The sequence below is a fragment of the Carcharhinus amblyrhynchos genome, chromosome 21 (assembly GCF_965287045.1).
Source record: "Carcharhinus amblyrhynchos chromosome 21, sCarAmb.v2.hapA, whole genome shotgun sequence".
Taxonomy (NCBI): Eukaryota; Metazoa; Chordata; class Chondrichthyes; order Carcharhiniformes; family Carcharhinidae; genus Carcharhinus; species Carcharhinus amblyrhynchos.
Window position 1 is genome coordinate 37,834,741 of NC_137344.1, and position 24,126 is coordinate 37,858,866.

The 24,126-nt window shown below is 39.8% G+C and overlaps 1 protein-coding gene across 1 annotated transcript in view; it reads right to left on the reverse strand.

The window, feature by feature from the left end:
* The window catches only part of fn3krp (fructosamine 3 kinase related protein), a 29,401-nt gene extending 26,466 nt beyond the window's left edge, over window positions 1–2,935 (reverse strand). Inside the window, exon 1 of the mRNA XM_080209037.1 lies at window positions 2,759–2,935. Coding sequence (XP_080065163.1) covers window positions 2,759–2,899 — 141 coding nt within the window. The 5' untranslated portion in view covers window positions 2,900–2,935. The remainder of the gene's footprint in view (window positions 1–2,758) is intronic.
* Between the last annotated feature and the right edge of the window lie 21,191 nt (window positions 2,936–24,126).

Here is a 24,126-nt window from a genome sequence, read left to right on the forward strand (position 1 = left end):
ATCTCAGTAAGTCTAGTAGCATCTGAGCAGAGAGATGACTCTTTGTCAACTGGACTCGAAAGGTCAGCTCTTCTCTCTCCTTACAGATGCTGTCAGGCCGGCTGAGATTTTCCAGCATTTTCTGTTTTGGTTTCCTTTTTGAATGGGTCGTTAGTGTGGAGTCAGCAATGGCAGAGCCACAAAGGACAAATATGGCCTCTTGCCTGTGTGATGAAAGTGTGCAAATTAAATGTATATATATTGTGTTTTTATTGTTTCAGAATGTTTAAAGTTCAGATTTCCTTTCCACAGCTAGACAGTATGTCTGCAGGGAATGCAGCTTGGATGCTGGGGAGCAGGATAATTATTCATTTCAGCCTTGTAAGTGATTATGTTAAGTAGAGTTAATGGACTTTTGTTTACTTAAGTTCCCCTGGGATTGCAGATTACAGTGATTGACAGGGTCATGTGATAATGTGGTTTATGTACTGTCCTGGATCTGTAAGAAAAGAAACAGTTTTTCCTCAGGAACAAGTTGGAGCTTGGCTGCTCTGGTTGAAGTTCAGGGAATTTTGCAGATTTCTGAAAGCTCTACATCTCTCTGAATGCTTCAAGGTTGCCTGCACACAATATTTGAGATTGCTAACTATATTTAAAGTGGGTTTTAAGTCTACAAAAAGAATGTTGCTTATCTGGAACCAAAATAGTGAGCAGTTAGAAATTTGGAGTTGTTCCTTTTCATGTTTTAAGAGTGTCCAACTGTTAAGAGCTATGCTGTTTCATTTTGTTTGAGCTATAGTTAAGCTGTTATGAATAAGCCTTATTGTGGTTGGTATTGAAAGATATCCTTAATTTGTGAGTGGAATTACTCCTGGAGCGAAGCATCCTTTCCTCACATTTACACCAAAATATAACATTTATTGGGGTCCCAGTCTGGCTGCATAATATATTTTGGGGGCTCTGGTCCAGGCCCTAACACCTGCGAGAGGCCATACTGGCTCTGCCATTGCTGACTCAACAATGAAAAGATCTACGTCAGTCCCATTCGAGAAAGATTGGATTATTATCTACAGGGAGAAAGTTAGGGAATGGTAATTGGTGCATTCATCATTCAGAGAACTAGCACAAACACAAATGGACTCCTGTACTATAACAATTCTGTGATTAGTCACCTGCATACACTGCTGCAAGGATCTCAGGGTAAAAAGCACATGGGCATGACAAAAAAAAATTATTTCAGTTTAATTTGAACATTTTCATTTATTGCTCATAGAAATATAGTACTGGAAATGGGAGAAGTACTACTACACAGGATCATAAGCAATCCAACCAGAGTTGGTAACAACAAAAAACAGAATATGCTGGAAATTCTCAGCAAGTCTGACAGAATCTGTTGGGAGAGAATAGAGCCAAAGTTGAGTCTAGATGACCCTTTGTCAGTTCTGACAGAGGGTCATCCAGACTCGAAACGTTAGCTCTATTCTCTCCTCATAGATGCTGTCAGACCTCGTGAGATATTCCAGCATTTTCTGTTTTTTGTTTTAGATTCCAACATCTGCAGTATTTTGCTTTTATTAGAGTTGGCGACTCTCATTTTATCCCATCCAAATATATCCATTCAAAAATACTGAAACTTTCTCCATTTCAGCATCAAATTAGTTTTTCCCCCAAATCATTCTTTAGATTCCTCCCGATCTGAAAGATTATTTAATACATTGATCATTCCCTGTGTGATACCTAGTCTAAATATGTTTTTACAGTCTTGACCTGTGTCCTCTTTGTTTAGCTCCCCGAATTCAGGGGATTTTCACAGTAACTTCATTGCAGTGTTAATATAAGCCTATTGGTGACACTAATGGATAAACTTTAAACTTCAAGGTTTTGCCCTTTCCAATTATAGAATGCACCTCCACTTGGGCAGCACAATGGTTAGCACTGCTGCCTCACAGAAACAGGAACTTCGGTTTGATTCCTGGCTTTGATGTCTGTCTGTTGCGGAGTCTGCACATTGTCCCTGTGTCTACATGGATTCCTCTGGGCGCACTGGTTTCCTCCCACAGTCCAAAAGATGGGCTGGTTATGTGCATCGGCCATGCCAAATTCTCCCTTAGTGTACCCAAACAGGCACCAGAGTGTGGAAACCAGGAGATTTTGCCAGTAACTTCATTGCAGTATTAATGTAAGCCTACTTGTGACATTCATAGAATCCCTACGGTGCAAGAAGAGGCCATTGGCCCATCGAGCACGCACAACAACAATCCCCCACCCCTCCAGGCCCTTTTCCTATAACCCCACATATTTACCCCCTAATTCCCCAACGCTATGGGGCAATTTAACACAGCCAATCAACCTAATCCGCACATCTTTGGCGTACAGATCGTGTTAGACTAGGGTGAGCACAGTGAGAAGTCTCACAACAACAGGTTAAATTCCAACATGTTTGTTTGGAATCACGAGCTTTGTTCCAGGTCACTCACCTGATGAAGGAACAGTGCTCCGAAGACTTATGATTCCTATTGGAATTTAACCTCGTGTTGTGAGACTTCTTACTGTGCACACATTTTTGGACATGAATAAATAAAAACTTTAAAAAAAACATTTCTTCAGGACGAAAAGTCCAACCATCCCCCTACCCTTCCTCACGGCCCCAGACATTTAAACAGGTGGTATCAGAGGAACCACTCTTTTCAATGGCCTGCTGCAGTTAACTGTATCAGACAGCCTCCCATTATGCACATCACAACAACATTCAAAGAAACCGAAAAGGAAATGCATTAACCTGGCTTTTGTGATTGACTTTGACAAAAACTCTTCCTGAGTCCGTCTCATAACTCTGCCCTTGGCTAATACACCCGCCCCCTGCGTATCCCAGCTCTTTCAGAGCAACTGTATTCAGCTCCCTCCTCAGTAAACTCTCCATCTTCAGCAGACTGCTGCGGGGACCTCGACAGGTAGATGTCAACCGAGCCGCCTGGTGCAGATACGTAGAACCAGAATACAGGATTTTCCAGAATGGTGAGACGGGGAAATATTTAATTTCTGCACTCCAGGAGGTGTTGGTTAATTTTCTGGGGATCTGATTTGAGAAAACCAGGCGCGACTGGAAGCCGCCGCCTAGGAGGAACTACAAATCCCACAATTCACCAGCGAAAGGGGCAGGGAGCTGAAGTAAACTACAAGTCCCACAATCCCCCGCAGCGCAGGTGCCGCCGAGGACCCCAGCGGGTAGGAGATGTAAACAAGCAGCGCGGGGGAGGGGAGGCGGGGCTAGCCTATGATTGCCATCCAGAGTGCCCAATCGGGGACCAGGATAGCTGGAGGCCGGGCCCGCCCGCACGGGATGTCAACCAATGAGAGAAGGGAGGAGGGGCGGGGACGTTCTAGGGGGATGTTGAAACCGTCAGAGGGCGAAGCGATCGCTGGTGACGGCGGAGAGCTGGAATTTAAAGGGAGTTTTTAAAGTGGAGCTCGAGTAGATTGGAGAGATCGGTCGGTGAGGGGAGGAAGGAATCTGTGCGACAGTTCAGCACTAGTTGGAGGTGAGAAAGAGATGGGCAGGAGACGCAGGGTCTTTTCGCCGTCGAGCGGGCGGTGAATGGTTGTCAGGGTCGGCTCCCTGAGGAGGATTCTCCTCAGGAAAGTCGACGGCGGCGAGCTGAAACTTGTCTGATGAATTTCTACCTGTTCAACGAAAGGAGCTGCCGCCAGTCCGCCGCCCCAGCATGGAGCGTAGCCCGTGAGAGGATGAGCCACAAAGGCAGCCCGGTGAAGGCTTACGACTTTCTGCTGAAATTCCTTCTGGTGGGTGACAGCGATGTGGGGAAGGGAGAGATCCTGGCCAGCCTACAGGATGGAGCCAGCGAATCACCCTATGGTTACAACATGGGTGAGTAGTAAATACAAACCTCCCCTCTAAACACACAAGAGCTGGTAACCAGTACGTTCCTTTTTAAGATGTATTTCATTCATGGAGTTTCTAAAATTACGTTACATGACTTAATGTAATAAGAAAATGGACTGCACAAAGTCAAATCCCCACTAGAAAAACAGAAATTGCTGGAAAAAAACTTAGCAGCATCTCTGGAGAAACAGAACGTTTTGAGTCCGGCATGGAACTCCAATGCTGTATGTTACTGCATTTGTAACTACAGTTGATATTTACAACATTCATTGCATATCCAATGTACAGTAAGAAGTCTGACAACACCACTGTGTTTACCCCAGTCCAATGCTGGCATCGCCACATCATATCCAATGTACAGCCAGAGGGGTTTTCTAATCCCTCTGTGTCCTGTCACTGAAAGGTGGTAAGCCTTTCCCCAGTGTGCGTTTGTGGTGGCCACCCCAGGCTTCAGCACGTAGCCCTGGACCTTTCTCCAAAGGTGTGCAGGTTGGGTGCATTGGCCATGCTAAATTCTCTCTCAGTGTACCCGAACAAGTGCCAGACTCTGGTGACGAGGCGATTTTCAAGTAACTTCATTGCAGTGTGAACGTAAGCCTATTTGTGACTAATAAATGAACTTTAAACTGGGAGCTGGCGACCAGTGTGTGTTAACAGTTTCAGACTTTAGACTTTCTTTAAGGAATTTAGAATTGAATCTCCTCTTCCCCTTTAGTTTAGTACCTATATTGATGAATGCAATCCATTTGTCCTTGACATTTTAATGTGCTTTCATGCTGAATCAGAATAATTAAGCTAATAGATTTAAGTCTGAACATGTTTGAATTGAACATCCTTTGTACTGAAATCAAGTTTGATAGTACAGAAACATGTTAGTCTAATTAACACAAAGTATGCTATGCTATTAATATTGTGGATGTTTTTGGTCCATGATCAATGTAGTAAAACCGCCCTTGAGCATTTTTCAGTGTTTTGAATTAACACGAAGAGATTATCCCAATAGACAAAGTTTGTCTACTTTTCTTCATATCAAATTTGCAGTGAAACTATTTACTGTGAAGTATTACTGATGTATGTTAGTGGTTTGAAGACAGTTTGCTAGAATTAGAACTGTACAGGTATCTCGGAGAGTTATGGTGCTGGAGGCAGATGAAATAAAATGTGGAAAAGTGAGGTTATGCACTTTGGAAGGAGGAATGGAGACATAGACTACTTTCTAAATGGGAGAATGCTTAGGAAATCAGAAAGGTACTTGGGGATCGTTGCTCAAGATTCTCTTAAGGTTAACGTACAGGTTCATTCAGCAGTTTAGAAGGTAAATGTAATGTCAGCGTTCATGTCGAGGGTGCTAGGATACAAGAGCAGGGATATACTTCTGAAGCTTGATAAGGCTCTGGTCAAACCCCATTTGAAGTAGTGTGAGCAGTTTTGGGCCCCGTATTTAAGGAGGATGTACTGGTCTTAGAAAGGATCCAGAGAAGGTTCACAAGAATGATCTCTGGAATGAAGAGCTCGTCATATGAGGAACAGTTGAGGACTCTGGGTCTGTATTCATAAGAGTTTAGAAGGATGAAGGGTCATCTTATTGATACTTGCAGGATACGGCGAGGCCTGGATAGAGTGGATGTGGAGAGGATGTTTTCACTAATAGGAAAAACTAGAATCAGAGGGCACAACCTCAAGCTAAAGGGACGATCCTTTTAAAACAGATACGAGGAGGATTTTCTTCAGCCAGAGAGTGGTGAACCTGTGGAACTCTTTACCGCAGAAGGCTGTGGAGGCCAGGTCATTGAGTGTCTTAAAGACAGAGATAAATTCTTGATTTAATAAGAGGATCAGGGGTTATGGGGATGAGAAAAATGTCAGCAATGGTTGAATTGTGGAGCAGACCCAGTGGGCCAAGAGGCCTAATTTTGCTCCGATGACTTATGGTCTTTTTAGGGGTACAAATTAGGCATGAGGCCATATAAGAATTTAAAAAGAGTGAGAATTTTAATGTCATGATATTGCTTGACCTGGAGTTAATGTGGGTCAGTGATGCGGGGGGATGGAACTTGCTGCAAGTTAGGACACAAGTTGTAACATTTTAAGATGACCTCATGTTTATAGAGCACAGAATGGGGGAGTCAAGCCAGGTGTTTTTTTTGGAAAAGTGGAGTCCAGAGGTCACAAAGATTTAAGTAAGGGCTTCGGTAGCAGCCACGAGCTGACACAACCAAACACCCAATCAAACATCTCATTTTTTTTTGTGTGTGTGGTTCCTAGCAATCTGTTTTGTTACAGACAGTGATTCAAATTCAGTGGAATATATTTGAAATGAATTTAGTTTTTGGTACCACCTGACGGACTTTTTATCTTCAGGCTTTTCACATTTTGGTCTGCCAACTATATTTGTATTCTTTGTTCAAATTGTTTTTAAATTGAAACAATTTCTGAATATCAAAAATTGGTTAAATTCTAACAATTTTACTTAAAACTGCAATTTGTAGAGATTGATCCATTTTGCATGTGTGAACTAAACCTAAGTAAAATAAAAAAGATCTTGCTGACATTTCTTTATTAAATTGAGGAGATAATGCAAACAAATGTACAATTGGTTGAGTGTACAGTCTTGCAAATTGACTGAAGGTTTGCAAAGTAAGCTTGTACGAACTGCAGTCTTGCAAGCTTTAAAAAAATGCTAGAAACATCAAGTTAGCCAGTATGCGTATAAATATGGTTTTAAAATATTTTTGATGATGTACGTCCCAGTTGAAGTAGCTTCTTAGCAGGGGTGAAGATTTAACATGAAGTCACAGTAGAGAGAGCAAGAGATTCAGATTCTTGATGGTGATATAAGAGAATGCGTGTTGATATAACAAAATGCAAAATTTGCTAACTGTTATTGTGGTTCATGTTGGGAACTTGAACAATGTATTGGTTTTTTAAAGTTATGCCATTGAATCCATTTACGTTTATTGGTCTTCAATATGTCTTGAAGGAATTGTTGATAAATATTGAAATCAGACATAAAACATGCTGACAGCATCACACTGGGGTTCGGATTTTGGTGTCAGTGTTCATTCTACTGATAGCTGCCCCTGTGCATTTTGAGTTTGTCAGCAACAGCATATGGTCAGTAGGAGTCTGATAAATTGTGGCATCCTCGACAGGGAATCTGGGACTGTATGAACAAGGCAGCAACAGTGTGTAGAGACACAATCAGAACGAAGAATCCTTGCTTCAGAATGCAGAGTCTGACCCAGGAAGTTGTTATTAACTTGAATGTAAAATTGTGCGCGGAAAGCAAAATCAACAGAGGGAAAGAAAGATCGAATTAAGAGAGCGAGACAAAATGTAGGAGAACAACAGTGTTTTTAATATTGAAATGTGAAGGGACGAGAGTGCAATATTTTTATGATCCTTTGCAGGGGCTGATTTTTTTTTGAAAAGAGATGAATTTCCCAGGGACCTATAGAAAGGATCACAAAATTGTATTCCATGTTTTATAGCTTACAATGGCCGATTGACCTTGGACGGGATTTTTCAGCCATAGGGTGAATGCAGCTGGAAAATCCCACCCTGTAAGTCTGTAGCAGTAAAGCCAGTTGACTTTTGTGTCCAGGTGTTAAAGCTTGCACCTTGCTCAATAGATTTTGACCTGGGCCCCTGACCCATAGCAACCAGGTCACAGGAACTTCTTTCTAAATAGAACTAGCCAGGAGGTCACATGTTTTGGTCCGCTACTTCATGTTACTGTGAATTAAAGGAGAGAGTTTAAGCTTAATCATGTTACAAAGCATCACATTCATAACAAGATGTAAACGTAAAATTTCATTGCCAGAGAATTTGTTTGGCAATAAATAAGACTTACCATGCTATCAAACATTCACACGCGTGTATGGACAAGCCCTGACATTTTCCCACACATTTTGTAGATAAATATTGCAACTTCATACCATTTGATTAACTTCAACGCTTCTGATCGAGTGAAGTTTGTAGACGCAACTCGCACAAAAACTCAGATTTACATTCAGATGCTGAAAATTGCTGTCCAATTTACTCATTAGTAAATCATGACATCCAAATGAACGTGATTGACTAGCCAAGCCTTGGTATAACTTGGTATGAATGTTACCTTGCAAGCATTGCTCACATCCCAGGCCATTCCCTGAAATGCTTTGTGGAAGCAAACAAATATCAAAAGCATCTGATTTTAATAGCAAAATAGTGTATCATGTGTTGACTTTTTATACTTCGGATAGTGACATGCATTCACTAAAAAGCATTTTGCTTAACCTGCAAATGTGACAGGTTCGTGTCATTCTGGTTGCTCTTTCAAGGCTTCATTCTGATACACAAATCAACAAGAATAGTCAGGTTGCTTTATTGTTGGTGCCAAATACAAGGCAGGGAACTAATAGGGAAGACCATTTTCCCAATTGAATTGAATATCAAATTTCATGTGCAGAGAGGATTTGGTAGTTAGCTTCTGAATCTGTACCTGTAAAAGAAAAATTCGAGGTTTACTTTTAGTGTCACTGCCTTTATTTGGTGCAGTGGAAGGAACTGTACTGTATCTAATATTGTGTCCTGCTCTTAATTCAGTATTTCTAATTTGTTTCTACGACCACCATCCCCAGTGACAAATGTTACTGTGAGGGAAAACACTTTAATTGCATTGTTAAGCAATTTTCATTATTGAAGTTGATAAGGAAATAAAATTTTATGTGCCTACCAATAACTTGTACAGGAATAAAGAAAAACCTTGTGACAATGCTGAAAATAAATCTTTTCCAAAATGTAAGGCAGTAAAATTCAGTACTTTAACTTTTTAACTGTAAATGAAAATAGAGAAAATATATAATATTGTTTACAGATAGTGTAGTAGCGTATGACATAAGGAAGTGAGGTGAAAGTGACTGCCCTTGCCATCAATGCAGTATTTGACCAAACAAAATTGACGCCATGGGATAGTGTAGTAGCATCTAATGTGGAGAAATAAAGTGAAAATGACAGTCCTTGCCATCAAGGCAGCAAAACTGATGCCAATAGGAATTGAGGAAAACTGTCCACTAGATAGAGTCATGTCAAGCACAAAGGATGTTAGTTGGTTAGATGTCAATTATCTCAGTTCCAGGACATCACTGTAGAAGTTCCTCAGAAGTGCCCAGGACCCAGCCATCTTCAGCTGCTTCACCAGGGGCCTTCCTTCCAGAAGTGGGACATAGCGTTCAACACCATTTGTGACAATTTTCAAGCTTGGGCAGACAATTGGCAAGTCACACAAGTACTAGTCAATTACCATCTGCAAAAATAGGGAATCTAACCATTATTGATGTTCAGTGGCATTATCATTGCCCCCACGACCAACATACTGGGAGTTACTATTTACCAGAAACTAAACTGGACTAGCCATATTAATGCTGTGGCTAGGAAGGCAGGTTGGAAGCTAAGAATCCTGAGTGAGTAATCCACCTGCTAACTTCCCAAAACCTGTCCACTGTCAGTAAGGCACAAGTCAGAGTGTGATGGAATACTCCCCAGTTGCCTGGATGAGTGCAGCTCCAACAGCATCCAGAAACATGACACCATTCAGGACAAAGCAACCTACTTTATTTGCACCCTGTCCACAAACATTCAATCCTTTCACCACAAATGAACAGTGGCGGCAGCGTGTGTCATCTACAAGATGTACTGCAGGAACTCACCAAGGCTCCTTAACACCTTCCATGTCCATGACAGCAAACAGTTTGAAGGATAAGGACAAAAGACACATGTGAACACCACAACCTGGGAGATACATCACCGTTCTTTCACTATCACCTGGTCAAAATCCTGGAACTCCCTCCTTAACAGCACTGTGGGTGTACTTATACCATAGGGTCTGCAGCGGTTCAGGCAGACATCTCACCACCGCCTTCTATAGGGTAATTGGGGATGGCAATAAATGCTGGCCGAGCCAGCGACACTCAGATCCTGTAAGTTAATATTTAAAAAGTGAGAATTTATCCATATGGGGAGAATATTTGGAAAGTGGTGAGAGACTAGGAAATGTTGATATTCAGAGGGATCTGAATGTTCTTGAGCACAAATCACAAAGTTGATGTGCAGGTACAATAAGCATTTGGATAGGCCCATGGCCTGTTATTTATTACAAAGGGCTTGGTATATAAGGGTGAAAATCAGCCTTGAGTGTTTTGAATGGCAGATTTGGCTTAAAGGGCTGAATGGCCTACTTTTCTTAATGCTTGTGTTCGACGGATTTTATCATCCAAATGGAAGTACTTTTTAAAACAAAAATTACTTAATTGAAATTGTCATTTAACATTTGGCAGTAAAATACCAAAGTTACGTTTATTGCCCCACAGTACTTGCTCCTATGTATCATCGTTCTGTATTGAAATTGTATATAAATCTTTCCATGACAGTAGAAGTACCTCTGTAATCATATACTGTGATTACTGAAAAAATTGCAGTTGAGGTTTAATAGATTTTCCTTTCCTTTGTTACGAACCCTGACCCCTAGTTAATTAGTTCAGTATGCTTTCTCTGTTCTGATACTGATTTGTTTTGGCTCCAGTTTACTTGCCAAAGCACTTAAACTAAAACCTGGTCAGTTTCATTTTTATAAACTGATGTTCTTAGTCCAGAGAACGGTTCAAGTTGAGACATTTTGCAATAACTGCAAAAACAAACATCTTGTTTGCATTATCATCAAATGTAATTTTGACTACAGTTGTCCATTTAGAGAATTGTGGCTAAAGATTTTTCTAACTTGTGACAAAATAGTGAGAATTCATTGGAACTTGAGAAAGCTTGGACCTCTACAGGTCCATTAATGTTGCAAGCTTTTGATGGAATAGTGTGAAGTGGGTGTCAGGTGCTTTTCTGTAGTAGGAAACTGAATATGAGAATGCCTGCCCCTAGCTTCATACTGATTGCTTCTCAATCAGAATTGGCGGATTCTGTAAAATTGACTGGCTTCTGGAAAGAAAAATTTATTTAAAAGGATATTTTTTCCCTTGGGCAATTTGATTGTTCAAATGTTTGAGCACTTGACTGAGTCAGGGGTTTAATTTTTGGGTAAGCCTTGTTGCTCATGCATGTTGGTTTAAATAAGTCTTGATCTCTCTGCTAGATGAATTGTGATGGGTTTTTGTTAAACTGATTGGGGAAAATAACCCCCCTATTGTGGCTCCACTAATTTGGTTACGGTGGCACACTGGTTAGTACTGCTGTCTCAGAGCATCACGTTCAGTTCCGGATTTAGGTGACTGTGTGGAGTTTGCACTTTCTCCATGGGTTTCCTCTGGATGCTTCAGTTTCCTTTCATAGTCCAAAGACGTGCCGGTTAAGTGGATTGGCTGTGCTGAATTGCCCCTTTAGTGTGCCCACGTGTCGTTTAGGGAGATTAGTGGGATAAATATGTGAGATTATGACATTAGGACCTGGGTGTGATGCTCTATCAGAGTCAGTTCGGACTTGATGGGCCAAATAGCCTCCTTCTGCACTGTAAGAATTCTATGATGCTATGAAGCATTGTTAATAATCCTTGAATCATGTGTCTTATGTATTCACAGAATCCTGTACAATATATTTTCATAACTATATAGTGTACTCTTATTAAAATGAACAATTTCATGGAATCATACAGTACAGAAAATTTGGGTCTGGTTATTTAATAAAGTTGCAATGCAAGAGGAGTAATATATTGTGGAACATATTTCTTGAGACAAATATTTGTTTTTCACAAGTAATTCACAATCTGTAATTCACAAGTATTGCTGTGTTATGTGATATCAGTGGCCACTATTAGAGTTTCCAAAGCAAAATTCCCGGTGTTGAGTATTTGTTGTTTGCATTATAGGCAGACCTGTAGCTGTCTGCACCATAAACGTAAAAGCTGTAATTGATTCTCTACAGAAAATGAATGAATCACTTAATGCTTGTTCATACACAAAAGCGTTTTAGCATGATGGAGATTTAATTGACGGAGAGTAAATTTCTGCCTGTCTAGGCAAGTGGTAGTAACTTGTTCAAGTCTTTGCAAGTTTTCTTTTAAATATGCTTGCAGTGTACTCTGGTTCCAAATTACAGAGTTAAGGTTACTTTACACCAGATATTTTCAGCTTCTATATGATGAATGATTCACTATCATTTCAAATGGATTTAAAAGCACTGTAGGACAGTGGGTGTTATTGTTAAGTTTGTACATTTCCTTGCAGAGAAGAGGGTTTCTAGTAAAATTCCAAATCTGTCGAATAGGAAATGCAGACACACTTGCTTGTTTCATTGAGAAATTTAAGATAAATAAATAGAATCCATTATTTAGCTGACTCCTGTGATATGGAATTAACTAATGTTGAAGGGTGCTTCTTCCCAACTGGGAGGTTTTAATTTGATTGAATTGGTTCTTTAAAGTGTGCTTATAGCAGTCTTTAAAAACCTATTTGTTGTATATTAATGCTATGAACTAACAGTATGCTATCCAGAGATGTGCAGGTTAGGTGGATTGGCCTTCATAAATTGTCCTTCAGTGTCAGGGGGATTAGCAGAGTAAATATGTGGGGTTAAGGGGATAGGGCCCGAGCAGGAGTGTTGTCTGTGCAGGCTCAATTGGTCAAATGGCCTCCTATATTGTAGGGGTTCTATGACATTATGAATGTGTGCTGTTGGGATAACTTTTAAAAGATTTCAAAGCATTACTTTATCTGTGTTGAATAACTCTGAGCAGTGCAATAATATTTAAAATGCAATATAATGTACTTTTTATAGTTTCTCCCCAACTAAATATTTCAAACGTACAGCTTCTAGTTTGGACTTTAAATGGAGAGCAGTCCTATTAGTCAGAGAATGTTCCATTCGAATGCTTGAGTTGGATGTCATTTAAATTCATTTGGCTTAGTAGGCTGAATTTTATTAATGCTCAACCAGATGGCTGGATGGAACCCTTTGTGCTTTGGAAGTGAATCATTATTGCCATTTTGTAGGCCACTCTCATTGATTAAAAACTACCGAATCACAGACGAAGGAGGGAGCATGCTGGCAGAAGACAGTCTTTTATAAAGGAGAAATTTAGTTATATGTTGAAAACATTTCCATCTATATTTACTGCTGCCTCTCTTTGAGGTGATATTTTGTCTCTAGACCCAAGATTATCCAAACACTGGGAACTTCAGGCCTTCAGGGTACCTTAGTGGTTTAGATTCTGTCTGCTCTGGTGGTGAGCTACAGAAAACAAAGGTTTCCATTTCAATCACCTGGTTTTCCCTCTGATGTGATAACTTTACATTTACTATGACTGGATTCTAAACTTCTGAGCTAACAAGATGTTAAATCAGCTGTGGGTTCTGCTATTGATAGCTATCCAGTCTACCCATCCTAAAATGATCAAGTGTGTACTTCCTGTGATGACCAATTTGGACTTGGCTGTCACAACCTCCATGCTGACTGAGCATGCTGACCGTCGCTGACCATTTGGGCAAAGTAATGGCACACTTCTGAACAATATGGACCTTAATCCAACATAAACCACCAACCTGAGAGAAACAGTAAAAAAAGGAAGAAGGGATTTGTATATTTTAGTTGTTTTTCTTCTTTTGTTAATAGATTGTTTTGATGTTGGACTAAATGTTCTCATTTAGATATGATGTTAGCAGTATTCAGGTTTGGGTTAATGCCAGTCTATTTAATTTCCTATAAAACCTCACGTAGCTGATATCAGCAGTTCCCAGCTGAGTTGAAAGATCAGAATACGCCTCTAAACAAGAACTATAGATAAACAGTAGTTTGTGAGCTGGAATGGTGCTTGGCGTAATTATGTAGCTTATAATCAAAGCTTTTTGGACTTGTAAGATCTGGGACGAAAACAACATCTGCAGTTTTGCAGAATCTCAGTGTCAGGCATTCTGATCTATTTTCAGCTTTCAGTGACATGACAATGTCATAATTATTTATAACATTTGTACCTTTTTGCTTCTTTGTGCTGTGTAACTATGACGACGTGGTAATGTATGGGCACTTGTACAGGTTGCATGATTAATAATAAAAGAATCAGTTGCATTGGTAGTAGCTGTGTAATCCTGCAATATCACTTTTGGAAGTTGGGGAAAAAAAAACTCAGACAGGAAAATTATTATTTTTATTTTTACAAGAGCTGCTTGCAAGATGGAGATTAGGTTGCAAGTGGATATATAAATATAGCTGCAGCTTCTTTCCAGCTGTAGCTTCTTTGGAATTGCAGCACCACCACATTTAGAATTGATGGCCTTGTTAAGAAATCAGCAACAAATATGGCTGCATGGTAGTTTTGTTACTGGGTTAGTAATCCAAACGTTTGGCGTAATGTGAATTCAAATCCCATCACAGTGGTTGAGGAATTTAAATGACAATTTACATAAATCTCAAATAAAAAAAACTCTGAATCCACCTAGTCACACGAATATCCTTGCATGACTCCACTCCTACAGCAACTACTGCTCTCTGATTTAGCCTAGCTAACCACTCTTGCTACAACAAAACGCACGGGATGGACTTCCTGGCAACTGGACTTTGGCACGACAAAGAAATATCCAACTGAGATGAATCTGCAAGATCCTCCTCATTAACATCTAGGGTTGTCACAAAAGACCATGATCACAGAATAATTTCTTTCTGCCAATGTGTCAGACTTTTTCAAGGCAAGTACACCAGAGGTGATCTAGCATTAGTTACGGGAGTCCGGAAAACTGACTTCTTCCTCATAGCATCAGGTCAAAGAGGGCAAGAAAACCCTTACTGATTGTTATCTGTTGCCCTCCCTCAATCACTGAACTGGTACTCCTCCATTTTGATGCCACTTGTGAAGGCACAGACTGCCTTCTCAATATGGGACTTGAATGTCCATCACAGTGTAGGTTGGTGATACCACTACGGACTAAGCTCGCTGTATCTTGAAGGACAAAATGACCAGACTGAGTCTGTCAAACTGATGACCTCGACCACCTAGAAATATGAGGGCAGCAGGTGCAAGAGAAGAACACCACATCCAAGTCACATACCACCTTGATTTAGAAATACGTTGTCATTCATTGTTGCTGGATCAAAATCCTGGATTTCCCAATCTTCACCAGGCTGACATGTAGCAGTTCAAGAAGGATGCTCACCATTTTTTGAGGGCAAATAAGGCTGGGCAAGAAGTAGTGACACCCATATCCCATGAACAAATTTTTAAAAACATGCCAGATTAATACTAAAGTTACCATGCAGAAATTTGGTACTTGATAAATTGCAATATTTGAGTGATTTCAGCACCATAATCAAAACAAATTGGCAGATGATCATGAGAAATCAGCCGTGGTGTTTACACTTGTCAGCAAAAATGTTTTGACTTAGTGAGGGGGAACAAGCCATGTTTTTGTCCTGCCTTTGGAAACAATTTTTGTCTCACCTCATAAATGTACCATCAGTGAGAATCTGGCCCAGATTTTGGGACAAAATTAACAGTGAGGCTATCGCACATTGGTGTTAGAGTGTAAATTGGACAATAATTGCCAGAAACTGCATATATATAGTATGCAGAAATCAAAGTTGCTGTCCAAGTTCTCCTGCTTCCCCAGAAGCTTTGCTACAATGTTATCTCACCAAGAAAAAAGTTCTAGGTACTTGTGAGATAGATGGTCACTAAACTCAACCGCATAAGTAATGTTTTAATGCCTTGTCAACTTGTCTGGTACTGGAAATTAGCTTATGCTGTTATGCAGTTTTATTCCTTCAGAATTTAATTATCTTTGGAGCAATCTTTTCTTTATCTCCTAATCACATAATTTGAGCCTAAAAGTTGGTACAGTCTGCTGAAATGGGCAAGCTGCAATAACTGTTTAAAATTTAATCAACATATGGCATGCATCTTATGTGCTTATTCACGTATCTGTCATTTCTTTGCAAGTCTCAGAAGAAATCCTTGTGCTCCTGATTAGTTTAAGGATAACTGGTGATGAGAGTTGGATGGCATTGCTTATTGTGTTTTTACTGACTCTCTGTTTGATGCCATCACTTCAGCCCTTCTAATAAATTGCTATGTTCAAATGATTCATTAGGTGATTCTAATGTATTTTATTCATGTAATGCTTTTTCTAATTGCTTTTGACATTTGATTGGAGAGCTTGTTTGTTACAAGAGAACACTGATCGCAATTGAAATTGCTGGTTATGTTTAAGGACAGTATTAATCCTAAGATTGTTAATGATGGTGTTTTTTGGAAAGGGGAGGGTGGAATTTCATGAACCGCTCTGTGGCCAACGCTTCACCATGATTCGACACCAAAATACCATAGCATCACTTGACCTTGGCTCCATCATTATATGATCAAGATGCAAGTGTATCTCGTGCAGAAGCTGGCAGATATCACTTTGGTAACAGTGTCAATACACACTGCACTGCGTCACTAGCCCTAATCTCTCCAACATGAGAGTACTGCTGCTCAACCTGACTTAGGAGCATCCACACAAACATGGCTGATTCTATGCTATTGATATATTTTATGTTTCTATAGAATGCTTAAAGTTCAGTTTTTCAGTCGATATGTCTGGAAGGAGTGCAGCTCAGATGCTGAAAAGCAGGATAATGTGTTTTAGCTAGGAAGGTATAACTTTGTAGACTTAATGGGCTATTTGTACAAAGTTCTCCTGGGATTTTAAACCAGGTATAGTGAATCACGTGATACTAGCTTAATGGGAGGGGTAAGCTTATAACAGAAAGAAAAGTTTCTCTTTAGGGTGTGTGGCTGGAACTTTTAAAGACCCAAGACACTCTTTCTCTCCAGAAAGTCTCTCTCTCTGCCAAATCTTTACAAAACCTCACTGAAGGCTTCAAGGCTGTGAATCTACTTAAAGCAAGTGTTCCTGGGTTTGTTAACTGTATTTAAAGTGGGTTTAAATCTATGGGAAGACTGAGGTTTACTTGGTATTTAATAGTGATATGTTAGAAATTAGTTGTTTCTTTTCATGTTTGAAGATATTTAAATTGTGTTATGAATAAAGCTTGTCTTGATAAAAGATTCCCGAATTTGTCAGCACAATCAATCCTGGAGTGAAGCATCCAATCCTCACGCTTGTGCCAAAATAAAAAAAAAAATTGTTTTGAGTTTAGTCTGACTTGATACTTATTATACCTTGGGGTTCAAATCTGGGATGCTATCAATGTACACTTCTGGAAAGTCAGATGGATTATTTCTGGAGTGTTGAGATCAAAGCAGCTCAAGTGGTTTCCTGTACTTGTCCCATTGAACCTCCTTATGTCTGTAGGGAAAGTATCCATCTCAAAAAAACCACTGACAGCTGATTAAACACTTCCACTGACATAGCACTTAAAGAAAAATCACTTGCTTGTCTGAAATCTCAGTCCCGACTGGAATTCGCTCCACAGCCTTAAAAAACTGACGATAGCCCCACTCAATTATGCACCTCCAGGTTGACTGCAACATCAACTACCCCAATCTGGTAACTGACCCAAGTGGTGAAATCCCAGGTTTCAGTCTCCACAGAAAATCTGGACAATCCTCGGCCTCCTAAGGATCATCTAGGCAAGATGTGACCATTTGCTCTACAAATGGAATACCAGAAAATACTCATTGTGGATGTTGCCATCCAAGTCAGACTACTGCCCACATACTAAATTTCTGGCCTGAGAGTTAAATTCCTGTTGGCATTCCAACCATTCACATTGAGTCAGCTGAAACTGCCTCCCAAGTCATGTGGATAAAAAATATTTTTGTAATTATTTAGTGTTACAGTTTAATTGTTTGAGTTGCAAATGTGACATCTCTGTATATGGGTTTTTTAAAGAAACAAGTTATCTTTAGGGCTCACATGTTTTTTAAAAAAAGGGAAAGTATCTGAAAATTATCCTCGTTCAGTTACCAAATACAATTTTAGAGCAAATTCAAATCTCAAGCATGCATCTGTTATTGCTGTAATTCTCCCCTTAACAAATTGATGAGTTACAGCTTTGTTTTGTCTATTTTCACGTGAGTGAATGTGCCAACTTTCAAAATGGTTTGATTGTTATTTAAACCTTGGCTTGTTCTTTTTTCCCTGTCCCTGTCTGCCTTTCTCTATATCTCAACTTCCCAAGTTGTGTGTCTCATGCATCCCCTGGAAACAAATGCTCAAATTTGCTAGAAGGAATGTGTGCAGTGTGCAGACTCCTCCAATTTTTTTTTTATGAAGCACCATGTCATAGTATAGGACAAGTTCTCCACTGAAATATTGTCCTATCATTCTGACAGTAGTACACACACTGATAAAATAGTGGAGTGGAACTGAGAACAGCTTTGTTCTCCAGTTCTGTGAATTTTCAGATGTTTTGAGATGAGCTTTAGGCAAATTTGGGAAATATTCCTGATTGCATTTCCATCAGCACTGCTTTGTGACTTTAGTTTCAGATCAGTTTTTTTTAAAAATAGTGTTTGCAAGGATACAACATTACTGTTGTATCATTAAATTGTTGTTACACATGGCACTTAATTCCGATAATCTTGTACCTTCATTAACAATGACCTGTAATTTGTTTACCATTTAATGTTTCAAGGTTCTTCAGGTTAAATTGTTTTGTTTGAAAGCTTCCTTGATAAATGGACTGAAAAAGGAAAAGATAGAGTTCTCAATGATACAATTCGTTATGCTCCTTTCAGACTGGGTTCTGACTTGGTTCATCTGCGTGTTCTTACTGAAAATTATTTCAAGCTCTTTACGTTTCCAATGACAAATTTGGGAATTATAATGATGTAATTTCCAGGCGAGTATTAAAATGAGAAAATAGCGAGGCATCTTGAGGAGAATTGTTTGATAGAGCAGACGCAGCACGGTTTTGTTAAGGGGAAGTCGTGTCTGACGAATTTATTGGAGTTCTATGAGGATGTGTCTAGGGCGGTGGATAGAGGAGAGCCGGTGGATGTGGTGTTTCTTGATTTTCAGAAGGTGTTTGATAAGGTGCCTCACAAGAGGTTGTTACAGAAGGTCAGGGGGCATGGAGTTGGGGGTAGGGTGTTAGCGTGGATAGGGGATTGGTTGTCAAATAGGAGGCAGAGAGTGGGGGTCAATGGGTGCTATTCGGATTGGCGGGTGGTGACTAGTGGAGTGCCCCAGGGGTCGGTGCTGGGGCCTCAGCTATTTACCATTTATATAGATGATCTGGAGGAGGGAACCGAGTGTATGGTGTCAAAATTTGCTGATGACGCCAAGATTGGTGGAACAGCAAATTGTGCGGAGGGTGTGGAGAGTCTGCAGAAGGATCTAGATAGGCTGGGCGAATGGGCCAGGAACTGGCAAATGGAATTTAATGTTGGCAAATGTGAGGTTGTCCACTTTGGTAGGAATAATGGTAGGAAGGACTATTACTTACGTGGCGAAAAACTGCAGCACGCGATGGTGCAGAGGGACCTCGGGGTCCTTGTGCATGAGTCGCAAAAACCCAGCCTACAGGTGCAGCAGGTGGTCAGGAAGGCAAATGGGATGCTGGCCTTCATCGCGAGGGGGATTGAATATAAAAGTAGGGAGGTCTTGCTGCAGCTGTATAGGGCACTGGTGAGGCCGCAGCTGGAGTACTGTGTGCAGTTTTGGTCGCCGCACTTACGCAAGGATATTTTGGCCTTGGAGGGAGTGCAGAGGAGGTTTACTAGGCTGATACCGGAGTTGAGGGGGTTGAACTATGAGGAGAGGCTGAATAAACTAGGCTTGTACTCATTAGAGTTTAGAAGAATGAGGGGAGATCTCATTGAGACATATAAGATGATGAATGGGATGGATAGGATAGAGGTGGCGAGACTCTTCCCGCTCAAAGCAGCCTCAAGATAAAGGGGGGGGGGGGCGGTTTAGAACGGAGTTGAGGAGGAACTTCTTCACTCAAAGGGTGGTGAATCTCTGGAATTCTCTGCCCATTGAAGTGGTGGAGGCTGCCTCGCTAAATATTTTTAAGACATGGGTTGATAGGTTTTTGATAGGCAAGGGGATTAAGGGTTATGGGGAGAGGGCGGGAATGTGGAACTGAGCCACGACAGATCAGCCATGATCTTATTGAATGGCGGGCAGGCTCGAGGGGCTAGACGGCCTACTCCTGCTCCTATTTCTTATGTTCTTATGAAAAGGCAAGCTCAGGTTACTTTGAAGTACTGTGAACTTCTTCAGTCATTCAGTTCCAAAAGTCATCATGCTCAATATTTAGAATTCTTTGTTAATATAAAATATTGGTATCATTCTCTTTAGAAAGATCTCAACTGTTTAGGGATAGTTCACATTGTCAGAATTTGCTGTTGAGGATTATGTGAGATGATAACTATCAAAAAGAACCATCCAACCCTAAAAGGTTTCTGGAAATCAAGTCCAGAGATGCTTTTTAAAGCAGCATTTGTTTCATGGTCTGAGATGGCATGTCACCTTATTACTCTGGAGCTGCTCCTTTCATCTGACCCTTTTCTATGAATTTGTGTGCATGTAGTACTGGCAATTGAAAGATGCCTTGTAGAAAGCCAAAAACTGACACTGATCTGTTCTGTCTCAATTGTACAAGAAGACCAAATCTGTTATCAAGGGTTTTTTTTTTGTTCAAATGTCTAGTTTCCCATCGTCCTTGTGCAAAAATAACACTAAAATCCATATTTTCATAAAAAATATTAACTTGACATTTATAAAGCGCTACTCACAATCTCAGATCATCCAAAGATATATCGTAGCTAATTAAGTATTTTAGAAGTGCAGACAGTGTTGTAATGTAAGCAACATTGAAAGCCAGGTCCCACAAATAATAGCCAAATAATCTGTCTTCAATGTTGATTGAAGGACAAATAGTTGGTTTGGACACCAAGAGACCTTCCCCACTCCCCTTTGAATAATACCATGGATCTTTTGCATCTACTGGAGAGGAAGAATGCACTTTCATTTGATGGCTCATCCAGAAGGTGATTTTTTTAGAGTGCACTTTGTGATCTCTGCATTCAAGTGGTGACTTATACAGTAATGAAAGTCCTGTACTAATTCTACAAGGAAATAATCCAGAAATTATTACTTGAATGTGCCTCCTGATTTTGTGTAATAATCTCCGAGCCAGTGAATGATGGTTGTCATGAAATAAAGGGGGGAAAGCCCTCAGTGACATCAGGCTGTCCCCGTCATCGCAATAGTTAGTTTGTAGAACCAATTCTGAACAACAGGATAAGTTGTATGTTTTGCCCATCTCAGTTTTCTTAATAATGGAATGATTCATTGCTTTTGAACGCTGGCTGCTCAAAATAATTTTTAATGTTTTAAAAATCTCTATTTTCTAAGGATATGAAGCTTCTGAGCAAAGATGTTGGTACAGTGGAATTGTCATGAGCAAAATTAGATGTATTTGTGGACTTTGATTCAACCATGCTGTTGTTTAGCACTTTTGTATTTTGAACTCCAAAGTAGGAATTCCTTTCTTGGTTAATTTTATCAGATGAGTAATATAAAGATTAAGGTCTGCTAAGTTGTTATTTGAGCAATAGACTTTTTTTTGCCCACTGATTAAAATTCCGACCTGTTATCTGGACTGGGAACCAGGATTCTCTATGTAACCTCAATAATGTTTATTTAAAGGCCAATTAAGGGTGCTTCTGATTAAATTACAAGTAATTCTGATATGATTTTACTGCTGACTGCATAGAGATTGTACTATGTTGCATCCTATATGGGTCAAACATGGACAATTGGGACTAGCTGACAGCACCGTGATTGGCATGGACCAGTTGACCCATGCTGTATCTAAACATTCTCTGACATCCCAAAGTGCTTCATTAAATTACTTTCTGAAGTTTCTGTTGTGCAATTTAAACATAATTTTGATTTAATTTATTATTGTCATGTGTATTAGTATACAGTGAAAAGTATTTTTCTTATGTGTTATACAGACAAAGCATACCATACAGAGAGAAGGGAAGGAGTGCATATTGTAATGTTGCAGTCATAGCTAGGGTGTAAAGAAAGATTAACTTAATACAAGGTTGGTCCATTTAAAAGTCTGATGGCAGCAAGGAAGAAGCTGTTCCTGAGTTGGTTGGTACATGTCCTCTTTTATATCTTTTTCCGACTGAAGAAGGTAGATGAGAGTATGTCTGGGGTGAGTGGGGTCCTTGATTATGCTGGCTGCTTTTCCAAGGCAGCGGGAAGTGTAGACGGAGTCAGTGGATGGGGCGCTGGTTTGTGTGATGGACTGGGCTTCGTTCGTGACCCTTTGTACTTTTTTGCAGTTTTGGACAAGGCAGGAGTCATATCAAGCTATGATACAACCAGAAAGATTGCTGTCTATGGTGCATCTGTAAAACTTGGTGAGAGTTGTAGCAGACATGCCAAATTTCCTTCGCCTCAGAAAATAGAGGCATTGGTGGGCTTTATAGCATCAGGATGGAGCTGGGTATGACTACTTCATGCATGTAAATTATTAGTACCTGTTTGTACAGGACTTGCTTGCAAAACAAGTCAGAATCCTATACTGTGCCAATATATGTTAGGATCTGACAAAATATTTTAACTTCTTTATACAGTAAAAACATTTGCTATATATCACAACCCTGGTATACTATCTGAAACTTGGCGCACCACTTGAATTGGATCAGTCTTGCTTTTTAGGGAAAATACAATGGATACATTGCTATTTAGTTGCATGACTGCCACCTTGCCAATATTGTAATGACTGTTTTAACTGCTGATAAAATGCTATTAGATAGAATTGTTGCATATCATTGACCATTTCTGCTTATGAAATAACTTGGTGATTTTACTTATTAGTTCGGATAATGTTTTGAGGTACAATAAAATTAGAATATTTAGTTTTGGTGGAATATTTCCTTGGGCATCAATTTGTTCCTCACATGGTACAGTTAAACAAATGAATAAGTAACGTCATCATTCTGATGAGACTTAATATGCATTTTCTGATTACTGCTGAGAGTTTTAGTCTCAGAGATTTAAATCTATTCCAATTTTCTTATCAATAAAAACACAATTCTGTAGCTGCTGGAATTCTGAAATAAAAATGGAAAATGCTGGAGGGAGATGAATAAGCATGTAATTTGAAAAGAGATAAAAGTGTAAATCAGGTAATCATCAATTTACTAATTCAATCCAGATTCATATCTAATCTGAAAGTATTCATCACAAGCTTAGATCAGTATTATTGAGTGCCACAGTAGCATGATAAACATTTCTCACCACCCATGTGCAACAGGAAGAAGTAGAAAAAATCTGTTTCTTTTGGTTATATTACCCTTTGTACACTAAGTGTCTCATGCTTTAGAACAGAAAATTGTCCTTTCTGGAACTCATACTTTGTTGTTTTTCATTCAATTAATAATTATAGACCATTGTTGCTTTAAATATAATCTCTATGTCATATAGTTTCCTTTAGATTTTGGCATCAATCTGGAGCCACATTTTGTAGACGAGCATCATAGGATGGAAGATACTATATTCCACTGCATTTGTGTTTGCAGGCTCAGTCAAAGTAATTTCACCATTATTTTCATCGTTTATGTTAATATTCTATGAGAACAAATATATTTTAACGTCAGGAACCATTGAAATGCTTCTATATAATGCCTCAGATTTTCCAGTCTTCAGATCGTCAGAGACTAGATGTACCTTCCCTCCTCCCCTAGATGAAGGTTAGGACCCTGTTTATACTGACTTTGGGAGTTGCCCGAGCAATGGACCATTCTTGTGCTCCTCAGAGATTTAGGCAGTTCGGACTTTCTACTGGATATTTACCTGGGAAATGTTAGAAAAATCCTAACCTTCAATCCTGAATAAATATACAAATGGCCCTATCAACTTTCGTCTTGACACTCTATTTTTCCCTCTTCTCCAGCCTGACTTCTCTAGCCACACTACCCGATTATTCATCTCCCCAACCCAACGTAAATAACCCCCCAACCTGATTTCCCCCATCGCCCCCCCCCCATTGCTCCTACCCAACAACCAGACCCTAACCTGTCAAATCCTCTCAATGCAACCCAACTACTCTCCCAATCCATTTACCTATATACCCACCTCAGACAGCAGCCGTATACTGAATTACCCACCTTATCCACATGCACATCTTGATATTCACCATTCATTCCTATGCTTGTTTACCAACAAGTGGAAAAGTTGTTTCGATGTGTCAAACATTTTCAATAATTTAGTGAACACTTGCAATTTTGGCTGCAGATTCTGATTTTTAAAAAGAAGACATGGCTTGTCTTCCTGCAATGATCCAGTGCAACAAGGTAT